The sequence below is a fragment of the Coregonus lavaretus genome, assembly GCF_964263955.1.
Source record: "Coregonus lavaretus genome assembly, contig: HAP1_SCAFFOLD_2102, whole genome shotgun sequence".
NCBI classification, from domain to species: Eukaryota; Metazoa; Chordata; class Actinopteri; order Salmoniformes; family Salmonidae; genus Coregonus; species Coregonus lavaretus.
In genome coordinates, this window is record NW_028166479.1 from 30,116 (window position 1) to 43,986 (window position 13,871).

The 13,871-nt window shown below is 41.4% G+C and overlaps 1 protein-coding gene across 2 annotated transcripts in view; it reads right to left on the reverse strand.

The window, feature by feature from the left end:
• Positions 1 to 13,871, reverse strand: part of LOC311114665 (kazrin-like) — a 62,134-nt gene that overhangs the window by 24,788 nt on the left and 23,475 nt on the right. Inside the window, exon 1 of one of the 2 annotated variants that reach the window (XM_084189905.1) lies at positions 11,610 to 11,826. The exons of the other annotated variant lie outside the window; for it this stretch is intronic. Coding sequence (XP_084046031.1) covers positions 11,610 to 11,640 — 31 coding nt within the window. The 5' untranslated portion in view covers positions 11,641 to 11,826. Of the gene's footprint in view, positions 1 to 11,609; positions 11,827 to 13,871 lie in introns of those variants that run through there. 2 annotated transcript variants of the gene reach the window in all.

Here is a 13,871-nt window from a genome sequence, read left to right on the forward strand (position 1 = left end):
GAAGGAGCTGCAAAGCACCACAGCGGAGATTGGAGTATCTGTCCATAGGACCACTTTAAGCCGTACACTCCACCGAGCTGGGCTTTACGGAAGAGTGGCAAGAAAAAAGCAATTGCTTAAAGAAAAAAATGTGAAAACATGTCAGGGTTGTGGGTTCGATTCCCACGGGGGGCCAGTATGAAAATGTATGCACTCAGTAACTGTAAGTCGCTAAATGACTAAAATGTAAAATGTAAATGGTGTTCGCCAAAAGGCATGTGGGAGACTCCCCAAACATATGGAAGAAGGTACTCTGGTCATATGAGACTAAAATTGAGCTTTTTGGCCATCAAGAAAAACGCTATGTCTGGCGCAAACCCAACACCTCTCATCACCCCGAGAACACCATGTTTTTCATCGGCAGGGACTGGGAAACTGGTCAGAATTGAAGGAATGATGGATGGCACTAAATACAGGGAAATTCTTGAGGGAAACCTGTTTCAGTCTTCCAGAGATTTGAGACTGGGATGGAGGTTCACATTCCAGCAGGACAATGACCCTAAGCATACTGCTAAAGCAACACTTGAGTGTTTTAAGGGGACACATTTAAATGTCTTGGAATGGCCTAGTCAAAACCCAGACCTCAATCCAATTGAGAATATGTGGTACGACTTAAAGAATGCTGTACACCAGCGGAACCCATCCAACTTGAAGGAGCTGGAGCAGTTTTGCCTTGAAGAATTAGCAAAAATCCCAGTGGCTAGATGTGCCAAGCTTATAGAGACATACCCCAAGATACTTGCAGCTGTAATTGCTGCAAAAGGTGGCTCTACAAAGTATTGACTTTGTGGGGGTGAATAGTTATGCATGCTCAAGTTCTGTTTTTTTGTCTTATTTCTTGTTTGTTTCACAAAAAAAATTTGCATCTTCAAAGTGGTAGGCATGTTGTGTAAATCAAATGATACAAACCCCCAAAAAATCTATTTTAATTCCAGATTGTAAGGCAACAAAATAGGAAAAATACCAAGGGGGGTGAATACATTCGCAAGCCACTGTATATAGACAGGTGTGTTTCTTTCTACATCATGTCCATACAATTGAATTAGCCACAAGTGGACTCCAATCAAGTTGTAGTGACATCTCAAGGATGATCAAAGGAAATTGGATGCACCTCAAGTGTCATAGCAAAGGGGTGTGAATACTTACGTAAATTAGATATTTCTGTATTTCATTCTCAAATTTGCAAACATTTCTAAAAACATGTTTTCACTTTTTCATTATGAGGTATTGTGTGTAGATGGGTGAGAATAATCAATTTAATCCATTTTGAATACAGGCTGTAACAGAACAAAATGTGGAATAAGTCAAGGGGTGTGAATACTTTCAAAAGGCACTGTATGTAACTGCTGAGGATTGGGTGTGATAGAGAGAAGTAACAGCAAATACCAGAAGACTACCAGCAAACAATATTTGCCAACACTAGGATGAAAGAGAAGAGTCAGGACACATTTTCTTCTCATGAATGACCGAAGACCATTTCCCTTCATGCGATTTGGCATAGCATTTGCTAGGTCACACAAATGATCTCTCACTGTATAAAATGTAAATGTGTGTGTGTGTGTGTGTGCGTGCATATGTTTGTGGGTTGTTCAAACACAACCTTTTTCCTGGTGCCAAAGGCTAATAGAGCTAGTTGTTTATAGGTTGGGCCAAACATGAGGGCAGCAAATATTTGCACACATACACACAAGCATGCATGCACGCGTACACACACACACACATACACACACACACACACACACACACACACAAAGGAAATCCTGCCAACAATTCGCCATTCCGTCAAACATTAATGATAAAGCAGCGTTCACATGTATATCTGTGATTTCTGTTCTTGGCAGGAAAATATGTAATTAGTTGCTCACACTCACAGGCCTTTGAAAAGTCCAGCCTTGAAAAAAAAAATACTATCATATACATCATTTCTGAGCCTTGGCAAAATAATCTCAGTAGCATCTTGAAGTGGAGAAAAATCCCTGGAAAAGTCTTATTTTAATGAGAATAGTGCCATTTCTGTTTCCAGCTAAGATGAAAACATTGGTAGTTCAGACGCACTAAACACCTGCGAATGAATTGAGTACATAAGCCGCACAGTAAGGAAGTGTGTCACTGCTCAGTTGTTTTGTCACCTTTTCAGAGAGGTGTATTGTGGGAGGGAAACCCTATGTCTCTGTGTTTCGTCAACTGAGGTAGAGTTAATGGAAAATAGCAGGAGGCATACTGAAAGTCAGTGGGATGAATGTTAAAAGCCACAAAGGCCAAATACTTCTCATTGGGGTAATATAATTTGTGTTGAACCAATGTTTAGCAAAGCCTTTTGCCTTAAAACTACATTCATGGGCATGGAAGAATTGGAGGGTGGTTGGAGACTGGATTATCCACTAAAATAGTGTCCTTTGTCTTATAGTAAATAATAGAAGAAAAGGTTCAACCAAGTATGCCACGTGAAATGGTTCAACACATTCTAAATGAAAATAAGACCAGATTTTGCCCATCATTACTTAAATTCACTAAAACATGTCCAAGTATCTAATAATAATAATAAAATGGCTGTACATTATACACTGAGTATACAAAACATTAGGAACACCTTCCTAATATTGACTCAGAACAGCCTCAATTCGTCGGGGCATGGACTCTACAAGGTGTCGAAAGCGTTCCACAGGGATAATGGCCCATGTTGACTCCAATGCTTCCCACAGTTGTGTCAAGTTGGCTGGATGTCCTTTGGGTGGTGGACCATTCTTGATACACATGGGAAACTGTTGAGTGTGAAAAACCCAGCAGCGTTGCAGTTCCTGGCACCTACTACAATTCCCTGTTCAAAGGTTCTTACATTTTTTGTCTTGCCCATTCACCCTCTGAATGGCACACATACACAATCCATGTCTCAATTGTCTGAAGGCTTAAAAATCCATCTTTAACCTGTTTCCTCCCCTTCAGCTATACTGACTGAAGTGGATTTAACAAGTTACATCAATAAGGGATCATAGCTTTCACCTGGTCAGTCTATGTAATGGAAAGAGCAGGTGTTCTTAAATCTGGTTTCTTTTTCTATAAGCCCTGGTATTGTATTGAGAAAACCCATGGCCCGGTTGCCTGAACTTGACAGAAAAACACACATGAACTACTAAAACACACGTGAGAAAGGCAGGCCATTCTCTTAGCCCCTCATCACAGTATCACACAGAGGGTCTGCTGCATCTACCCACTCCACTGACAGTCTTGTAATTACAGAGGCAGGACCAGGCCACTCTCATAATTACACATTGTTACATTTTAGTCATTTAGCAGACACTCTTATCCAGAGCAACTTACAGTTAGTGCGTGCATACATTTTCATACTGGCCCCCCGTGGGAAATGAACCCACAACCCTGGCGTTGCAAGCACCATGCTCTACCAACTGAGCTACAGGGGACACAGTCACACTGGACGCCATTGATGCCAACTTAGCAATTTTGTTGCTAGATTTAGCAACTTTTCAGACTACCCTGGCAACTTTTTTTTCAAACAGCACCTAGCAACAAATTTATCTACTTTTAAAAATGTATTTGGAACTTTTAGCAACTTTTGAAAAGTACCCAAAATGCTAAAATGCATGCATGTTCCCTCTAAATGACACAAAATTATTTTATCTGTCACACACTCAGTCACAACACACGTGCCTGGCTGCAAAAGTGCATTGTGAGTGATGTCAGCAGCAGGCGCTCAGCTCGTGCACAGGCAGCAGCAGGCCAGCCAAGCAGCACATCAACCTGGAGAGAAATGGAGAGAGATGCCTAGCGCACACATCATTATTTGAGTTAAGTTGCTTGTTCAATAAGATAGCATATATACCTTGTTATTAGCTTGTACCTATAATTGTTGATCAGTTAGGTAGCATGTTAACTAACTACCAATACACTGCTGAAAACTATAATTGTTCAGAACGTGTAGGTTTACTAGTTAATAAGAAAATAAATCAAATGTAATTGTTCAATAATGTGTAATGTGTAATTGTTCAATAATTCAATGTGTTCATGTGATCATATAAAATGTGTTGTGTTTATATTACTTTTACAAATAAAAATATACAGTGGGGAGAACAAGTATTTGATACACTGCCGATTTTGCAGGTTTTCCTACTTACAAAGCATGTAGAGGTCTGTAATTTTTATCATAGGTACATTTCAACTGTGAGAGACGGAATCTAAAACTAAAATCCAGAAAATCACATTGTATGTTTTTTAAGTAATTCATTTGCATTTTATTGCATGACATAAGTATTTGATCACCTACCAACCAGTAAGAATTCCGGCTCTCACAGACCTGTTACTTTTTCTTTAAGAAACCCTACTGTTCTCCACTCATTACCTGTATTAACTGCACCTGTTTGAACTCGTTACCTGTATAAAAGACACCTGTCCACACACTCAATCAAACAGACTCCAACCTCTCCACAATGGCCAAGACCAGAGAGCTGTGTAAGGACATCAGGGATACAATTGTAGACCTGCACAAGGCTGGGATGGGCTACAGGACAATAGGCAAGCAGCTTGGTGAGAAGGCAACAACTGTTGGCATAATTATTAGAAAATGGAAGAAGTTCAAGATGACGGTCAATCACCCTCGGTCTGGGGCTCCATGCAAGATCTCACCTCGTGGGGCATCAATGATCATGAGGAAGGTGAGGGATCAACCCAGAACTACACGGCAGGACCTGGTCAATGACCTGAAGAGAGCTGGGACCACAGTCTCAAAGAAAACCATTAGTAACACACTACGCCGTCATGGATAAAAATCCTGCAGTGCACGCAAGGTCCCCTTGCTCAAGCCAGCGCATGTCCAGGCCCGTCTGAAGTTTGCCAATGACCATCTGGATGATCCAGAGGAGAATTGGGAGAAGGTAATGTGGTCTGATGAGACAAAAATAGAGCTTTTTGGTCTAAACTCCACTTGCCGTGTTTGGAGGAAGAAGAAGGATGAGTACAACCCCAAGAACACCATCCCAACCGTGAAGCATGGAGGTGGAAACATCATTCTTTGGGGATGCTTTTCTGCAAAGGGGACAGGACGACTGCACCGTATTGAGGGGAGGATGGATGGGGCCATGTATCGCGAGATCTTGGCCAACAACCTCCTTCCCTCATTAAGAGCATTGAAGATGGGTCGTGGGTGGGTCTTCCAGCATGACAATGACCCGAAACACACAGCCAGGGCAACTAAGGAGTGGCTCCGTAAGAAGCATCTCAAGGTCCTGGAGTGGCCTAGCCAGTCTCCAGACCTGAACCTAATAGAAAATCTTTGGAGGGAGCTGAAAGTCCGTATTGCCCAGCGACAGCCCCGAAATCTGAAGGATCTGGAGAAGGTCTGTATGGAGGAGTGGGCCAAAATCCCTCCTGCAGTGTGTGCAAACCTGGTCAAGACCTACAGGAAACGTATGATCTCTGTAATTGCAAACAAAGGTTTCTGTACCAAATATTAAGTTCTGCTTTTCTGATGTATCAAATACTTATGTCATGCAATAAAATGCAAATGAATTACTTAAAAATCATACAATGTGATTTTATGGATTTTTGTTTTAGATTCCGTCTCTCACAGTTGAAGTGTACCTATGATAAAAATTACAGACCTCTACATGTTTTGTAAGTAGGAAAACCTGCAAAATCGGCAGTGTATCAAATACTTGTTCTCCCCACTGTATGTGATAATAAACAAACAAATCTAAACTAACAGATGTCAAATCATATTTGTCACCGAGATGGCCAGTCAATTTGAGTAACGTTATTGTGTATTCTACGTAATGACGCAGTTTTACGTTATTACGTAAAGACGTCATCACGCAATGACATCACAACGTCATTTAGCAACTTTTAGCAACAAATCGACCTGCCTCTAGCAACATCCCCTGAAAATTTGTTGGCAACACTGCTGGACGCTGCCAGCCTGCTGTGACACACACACCCACTCACAAACATGCTCATGCACACACACACACACCTATGCACACACACACACACACACACACCTATGCACACACACACACCTACACACACACACACACCAGACACACTAGACACACGCCCTGTCACTTAATCCTGTGTGATGGACAGGCCAGTGGGTGCAGCCAGGATAGGGCGGGAGAGGGGGGGTGGGCAATGAAAACAGACACAAGGGTCCCCCACCCAGGTCCCGACTCATAGCAGAGGTTAAAGTTCAGGATGGGGGTAGAGATAATGATACAGGCACCATGGAGCTAAGCCCCCTTTCCACCACACCTTTTCAGATTGAGTAGGGGATGATCTCTTGGGGTAAATCCATTTGAATTCAATCACTTTTTCACAGCACCCCTTTTGATTTGAACATATTTGCCCATTGTAGAAATGCTCAGAAAGTGACTTTTTGGACCTAAATACCAAAGCATTCAAGCGATAAAGGTGTTCAAAGTTTACCGATTTTGCATACCCCACCATACCATGAGATATCCATGTCTTAATCACTGTAAAAGTTAGATTGATATAAATTAAAAGCTTACTTTTATTTATATTATTTTTTATAAAAAAAAAAGTATTTTTTTTTACCTTTAAGGTCACTGGTTCTAATACCTGAGCCAAGAAGGTGAAAAATCTTAACCCTAATTTGCTCCAGGGGCGCCGTATTACTATGGCTGACCTATAAAACAACACATTTCACTGCACCAATCCTGTGTATGTGACAATAAAACATATATTTTTTTACTACACATTAAATACTGTAAAACTTCAATTAAAAGCCGAGTCTCAAATAGCCCCGTCCCTTTTAATAGCCGGCAACAGCACACATTTCAGCAAATAAACGCCTGTTTCAAATAAACGCTGGTCTAACTGAATTGTTTACAAGGTTACCATGAATTACCAAGAATTGTTTACAAGGTTTAATGTTTTATTTGTTACATTACATAATTCAGTAATGACGGCAAAACATTCATGGCAATCCGTTTTTATTGCCAGTAAGACACTGATAACCTTTAGATGCTAACAGCAGAACACTGCTAGCTAACTGGCAAGCACAAAAACAGTCAACAACTTCGGGAGTACAGACCCCATGAAATCTGCCGATCGCTCTCTAGTGGCGAAAGTAAGAACTGACGAATATGCACAGTCAAAGAGGAGAATAATTATTCTGTCAAGGATTTTTTTTAAATATATATATAGAGGCATACTAACACAAAAGAAACGTGACACAGTGTGTAAATAATAACACAGTGCAGGAAATTAAGAAATTGATTAAAATGCTGGAAGTGAATGCTGGAATTAAACTATTAACTATGCAAATGAGCAAAAGTTGTGTGCATTAAGGAAATACAGTGCCTTGCAAAAGTATTCATCCCCCTTGGCGTTTTTCCTATTTTGTTGCATTACAACCTGTAATTGAAATTGATTTTTATTTGGATTTCATGTCATGGACATACACAAAATAGTCCAAATTGGTGAAGTGAAATGAAAAAAATAACTTGTTTCAAAACATTCTAAAAAATTAATAACGGAAAAGTGGTGCGTGCATATGTATTCACCCCCTTTGCTATGAAGCCCCTAAATAAAATCTGGTGCCACCAATTATCTTCAGAAGTCACATAATTAGTTAAATAAAGTCCACCTGTGTGCAATCTAAGTGTCACATGAAAGAAAAAGCCATATCTCAGACTGGCAAATAAAAATTAAAGATTAAGATGGGCATTCTGAGATATGGCTTTTTCTTTGCAACTCTGCCTAGAAGGTCAGCATCCCGGAGTCGCCTCTTCACTGTTGATGTTGAGACTGGTGTTTTGCGGGCACTATTTAATGAAGCTGCCAGTTGAGGACATGTGAGGCGCCTGTTTCTCAAACTAGACACTAATGTATTTGTCCTCTTGCTCAGTTGTACACCGGGGCCTCCGACTCCTCTTTCTATTCTGGTTAAAGCCAGTTTGCGCTGTTCTGTGAAGGGAGTAGTACACAACTTGTACGAGATCTTCAGTTTCTTGGCAATTTCTCGCATGGAATAGCCTTCATTTCTCAGAACAGGAATAGACTGACGAGTTTCAGAAGAAAGTTATTTGTTTCTGGCCATTTTGAGCCTGTAATCGAACCCACAATTGCTGATGCTCCAGATACTCAACTAGTCTCAAGAAGGCCAGTTTTATTGCTTCTTTAATCAGCACAACAGTTTTCAGCTGTGCTAACATAATTGCAAAAGGGTTTTCTAATGATCAATTAGCCTTTTAAAATGATAAACTTGGATTAGCAAACACAACGTGCCGTTGGAACACAGGACTGATGGTTGCTGATAATGGGCCTCTGTGCGCCTATGTAGATATTCCAATAGCCATCTCCAACATTAACAATGTCTACACTGTATTTCTGATCAATTTGATGTTATTTTAAATGGACAAGAAAATAGATTTTCTTTCGAAAACAAGGACATTTCTAAGTGACCCCAAACTTTTGAACGGTAGTGTATACACGTGTTCTGAAAGGCCCCAGAGTCTGCAACACCACTAAGCAAGGGGCACCACCAAGCAAGCGGCACCATGAAGACCAAGGAGTCTCCAAACAGGTCAGGGACAATGTTGTTGAGAAGTACAGATCAGGGTTGGGTTATAAAAAAAATATCAGAAACTTTGAACATCCCAAGGGGCACCATTAAATTCATTATTAAAAATTGGAAAGAATATGGCACCACAACAAACCTGCCAAGAGAGGGCCGCCCACCAAAACTCACGGACCAGGCAAGGATGGCATTAATGGGGCGGCAGGTAGCTTAGTGGTTAAGAGCGTTGTGCCAGTAACCGAAAGGTCGCTGGTTCTAATCCCCGAGCTGACTAGGTGAAAAATCTGTCGATGTACCCTTGAGCAAGGCACTTAACCCTAATTGCTCCTGTAAGTCGCTCTGGATAAGAGCGTCTGCTAAATGACGTAAATGTAAAATGTAATTAATCAGAGAGGCAACAAAGATACCAAATATAACCCTGAAGGAGCTACAAAGCTCCACAGCGGAGATTGGAGTATCTGTCCATAGGACCAATTTAAGCCGTACACTCCACAGAGCTGGGTTTATGGAAGAGTGGCCAGAAAAAAGACATTGCTTGAAGAAAATAATAAGCAAACACATTTGGTATTCGCCAAAAGGCATGTGGGAGACTCCCCAAACATATGGAAGAAGGTACTCTGGTCAGGTGAGACTAAAATTTAGCTTTTTGTCCATCAAGGAAAACGCTATGTCTGGTGCAAACCCAACACCTCTCATCACCCCGAGAACACCATCCCCACAAAATAACGTGGTGATCCTAACTGACCTAAGACAGGGAATTTTTAAGAGTGTGCAAAGCTGTCATCAAGGCAAAGGGTGACTATTTGAAGAATCTCAAATCTCAAATATATTTTGATTTGTTTAACACGTTTTTGGTTACTACATGATTCCATATGTGTTATTTCATAGTTTTGATGTCTTCACTATTATTCTACAATGTAAAAAAATTGTAAAATAAAGAAAAACCCTTCAATGAGTAGGTGTGTCCAAACTTTTGACTGGTAGTGTAGGTTAAAAGGAGTTCTTTCGATATGATGCTTTTGTAGTGCACAACTATATTTATAGTTACCCACTTCCCCATACCGGAACTCATGTCCCCAGGCAATCAGAGATCAATAATATCTGGCTTTGGCCCTAGATATGGTTGCTTCCAGGTCTACTTTTGAAAGTGACACCACCACTAAAGGTAGACACAGAATAGCTTATCAGTGAGTCGTCTTTCACAAAGAGGATATTTTACCGACACAAAGAAGAGGTGTGACCTGCCCTTGGGCCTGACACTTTGACCTGTCATTTCCCCATAATGCCTGTAAGATCTGACAGCTCTTCACACAGATGCTGTCAACTCATAGTTCAAAAACAGTTGCGGCTAACATTTAATTTCAATTCAGGAATTAAACTGGAATTTCAGTTTACTTTCTAAATTGAAATGCAATTGAGCCCAACACTGGTCACAACTAGTCTGGACTTTCAACCTTTACATATTCTGTACTGAGACTAGACTTGACTCAGCTAGAGTAGATTGGACTAGATTTGAGATAGAGGAGTTGAAAAGGGAAAACTGATCTACATTGCCTATCTGAGAAATTTGCGATGAGTATTCCTGTTGTGTAAGACGCAATCGGGGCAATGTTAGCATGAAAGCCGAGTAATTAAACACAACTGCTAATATGTAGCCACACCTTGGATAGAAGTTAGGCTCTCGGAAGCAATGAATACCATTGAATGTGTTTGTTTGTTTTGCTTAGGCGGCAAGAATGGTGTCAGCTACCACACCCTGTGGCTAAGCCAGCAGGAATTACTCGATGTGTTGTCACTGTACAGCTGAGTATGTCACTTAACCTACTAGCAACGCTACTGGGACACTCCAATAGCCATTATAACTGCCACCATAAACAGTATCAGCCACACGTGGAAGCAGAGGGGATTCAAGTACTGTAGCTAATGAATACTATGCTATGACAGTTAGCCACTATGTGGATGGTACAGAGCTGATTTTGGCCTGCATGGCTTGGAATGGATCAAAGAGGGCTGTGAGCTTGTCAGACCAGGTCAGTCCTGAAACAGAGGTGCTCATCTACTGAGGACTACAGTACCCATGAACCACCAAAGTATAAAATGTGTGTGACCTATAGACAATGCTGTCACACACTGAAATACACAGTGTAAAATACCCATTTACTCTCAGAGAAATGTGCACTCAATAACCCTAGATGCAGCCCTGTTAAAAATGAAAATATGAAGAAAATAAACAACACTGCCTTCATGATTACAAACGTACCGTTGTTCTGAGAAATTCAGAAACATTACTGTACAAATAACCAAGGACAACACAGAGTCACCTATTCACTAACCCATGACAAAAGGTCTTTAGAAAACCAAAAACAACACTGCCTGAAAGAAATGCATCCACGAAACAACCCACAATGAATTCTGCCAGTGAATTGCAATTAGTCAAAACTCATTCATTCAACCATTTCCAAACTATGTTAATTTGAATAACCACTTTTTTTAAAACTTTTTATAATGTAAAATGTGAAGATATTCTACCGAGTTGGTATAGGTACATTGTTGTCAGTCAGCCTGACACAACTACAGTTTGCTTTAGTGTTGACGTTGTCTCTAGGGTGGCATAGTTCACTCCCATGTTCAAACAACAACAAGCCGTGAGGTCATAGCTGGGTAAAGTAACTGAACGGTTCCACAACGGGTGGCAGCCGGCAGGTGACTGAACATCCCACATGACACTCTGACCCACACGTGAACTCGCTGTTTTCTGAGTTTTAATAATACACAAACACAAAAGCACAAACAGTACTTAAAAAAACAGTCCCACAGGACTCCCACAGTCCCGCTGCAACCCCCCATTAAAAACATTAAAAACACCAGGCCTCACCAAAAGCCTCAGTCACAAAGCCTGTTAGTGTCACTTGAAACTTTTGGTCAGCACACAACTGCTACAGGCTACTAAAAAAATAAATATATATACACTAGTCAGGGAGAGCTATGACAAGCAGCCACACTCTTCCACTACTCCACTCACCAGGTTTCCCCTCCTCCCTGTCTGGCTTCATCCCCTCCTCACAGGAGAGCTTTCCCAAGGATTCCACTGTCAGGTCTGGGCTGGGAACTCTCACGACAGACAACAGGGGAATCTGAACAACACTCCTCAGGCAAAAAACACTCCTCTTCCACTGCACTGTATCCAGGAAATCAGGGAATACTTCCAGAGATTGTCCCTCTCTCTCTTTCTTGCTTTCTATGAGCTGCTCTCTCTCTGTACCTGTTCTAAGAGACTCCCACAGGTTTAGAATTACATATTCCATTCCTCCCCTCCCCCTCCATTCCAACGCTTCACTGGAGGGAGGAGTTAACTAGAGCTGTCACTATTTTCCCACACTAGTCCAACACACACACACACAGGTTAGGGGAGGAGTTATGGCAAGGTGTGGACTTGTAGTAGGCAGGTGAGAGCGTCAACGTGTGTCCTCTCACGCAGGTTGGCCAGGCAATGTAGCTCAATTAACACAGCGCAGGTCTACCAGTTACTCTCTAGAACCCAAGGCATTAATAAGGCATTCTGCCTCATCCCAAGGGTTCTCAGCTATAAGCACTGATTACCGGTGGGACCATGTGAACTACAATCCCAACACCCTGTTTTAACATTTAGAAACGTGCATAATCATCGCTTGCGATGCGGTCTTAGAAACATATGGAACTTATCTTTCATATCAGCGAGAAATAATCTTTCAAATAAAAGGTTTTTACAGATCCATACGGCTGTGTGCCTCCAGCCGACGAAATACACCTCTGCTACACCTTCTCTCAAGTTACTCTTATGGTGTTCGAGCTAGTGCTTAGAGCATGCTAGATAGCTAATTAGCACAGGTGGTCGTCTCTTTCTTCCGTAAACAAGCACTGTAGTATGGAGATATGGCAGGGTTTGAACACTAATCCTAACCATATAAAGGTGTGTAGTAATTTAACCTTTTGTCTTTTGAAATGATTTCTCGCTGATATGAAAGATGCGTTCCTTATGTTTCCAAAAACGTACCGCAAGTGACGTATGTTAATGTTCAGAGCGAGCGTCGATACCTTCATGTATAGACACTAAAGGTAGTTAGAGTCTATGAATGGCCTAGTCTACCAGCTGCCAGTCAGATAGTAACCAGACACTGTAACCTGCTACTAATACAGCTCTAATACACACACACACACACACACACACACACAGATGATGCTGCTCAATCTCAATCTTGCTGACCAATCTTTGACGCAAGTGTGCTCAGCTACGCAGCTTTGGATCAATATGAAGCAGTGAGACCTTAAGAGATGTACCACAACAAATCTACAGTAGATTAGTGGTTCAACAACATAATTACCGAGGACATCACTAAAGGATTTACACAGGATAGCTTATTGAAAGAGTAATTAAATACTATACAGACTAGCTGAACATGAGTGTAGTCCCCCGTTCACATACTGTACAGTCACACCAACAGACATCCGTTGTTACTTTTTCATACCGCCAACATGTGTCAGTAACACTGCATCCAGCCTCCACAGAACGTGGGCCATTTGAGACCCTTTCGATGCACAGGCAGTTCAGCACCACTATAAACGAGGCCCAAACAAAATAAACTCTTGTAGTCTATTGTTGTCTGTGCATAATGGACAAAGTGAGGAAATTGAATACTGCCGGCTGAAAGGGGGGGGGTTTGTGCAGCCTTGCTATCCCCCACCCTTCGCCCCGCCAAGCACAACTGATATGTTACTGATTAAAGTGGGGATTCATTGGAACAAATAGCTGCTTTCTAGGGGACTGTGGGAGTTGGGAGGGAGTGCTACGTGCTGATTTTACACTGTGATAACGCCCTAGGGGGCTGAGGAGATATGGAGGAGGAATGCTAAGAAGGCCCAGGATGTCAGACCAGGGTCGTGTTCAGTAGGTACCAAACGGACGAAAACTGACTGAAACAGGGAGAGACTACCTGGATAAGAAACACACATTTTCGTTGTCCGTCGCGAAACGTTTTAAAGCGTTTTCAGTTGTGTGCCCTGAATACAAACCAGTTCTATTATAGTTAAGGGGTCTGGGCCTCAACGCTGAGAATTTATTTTAAGTAGGCCATCATTGAAAGTGGAGGGGACATACAGTATCAATATAAAGATATAGCTTCATGTTACATGATTTATATGAACTAAACTCAGTAAAAAAAGAATCGTCCTCTCACTGTCAACTGCGTTTATTTTCAGCAAACTTAAAGTGTAAATATTTGTATGAACATAACAAGATTAAACAACT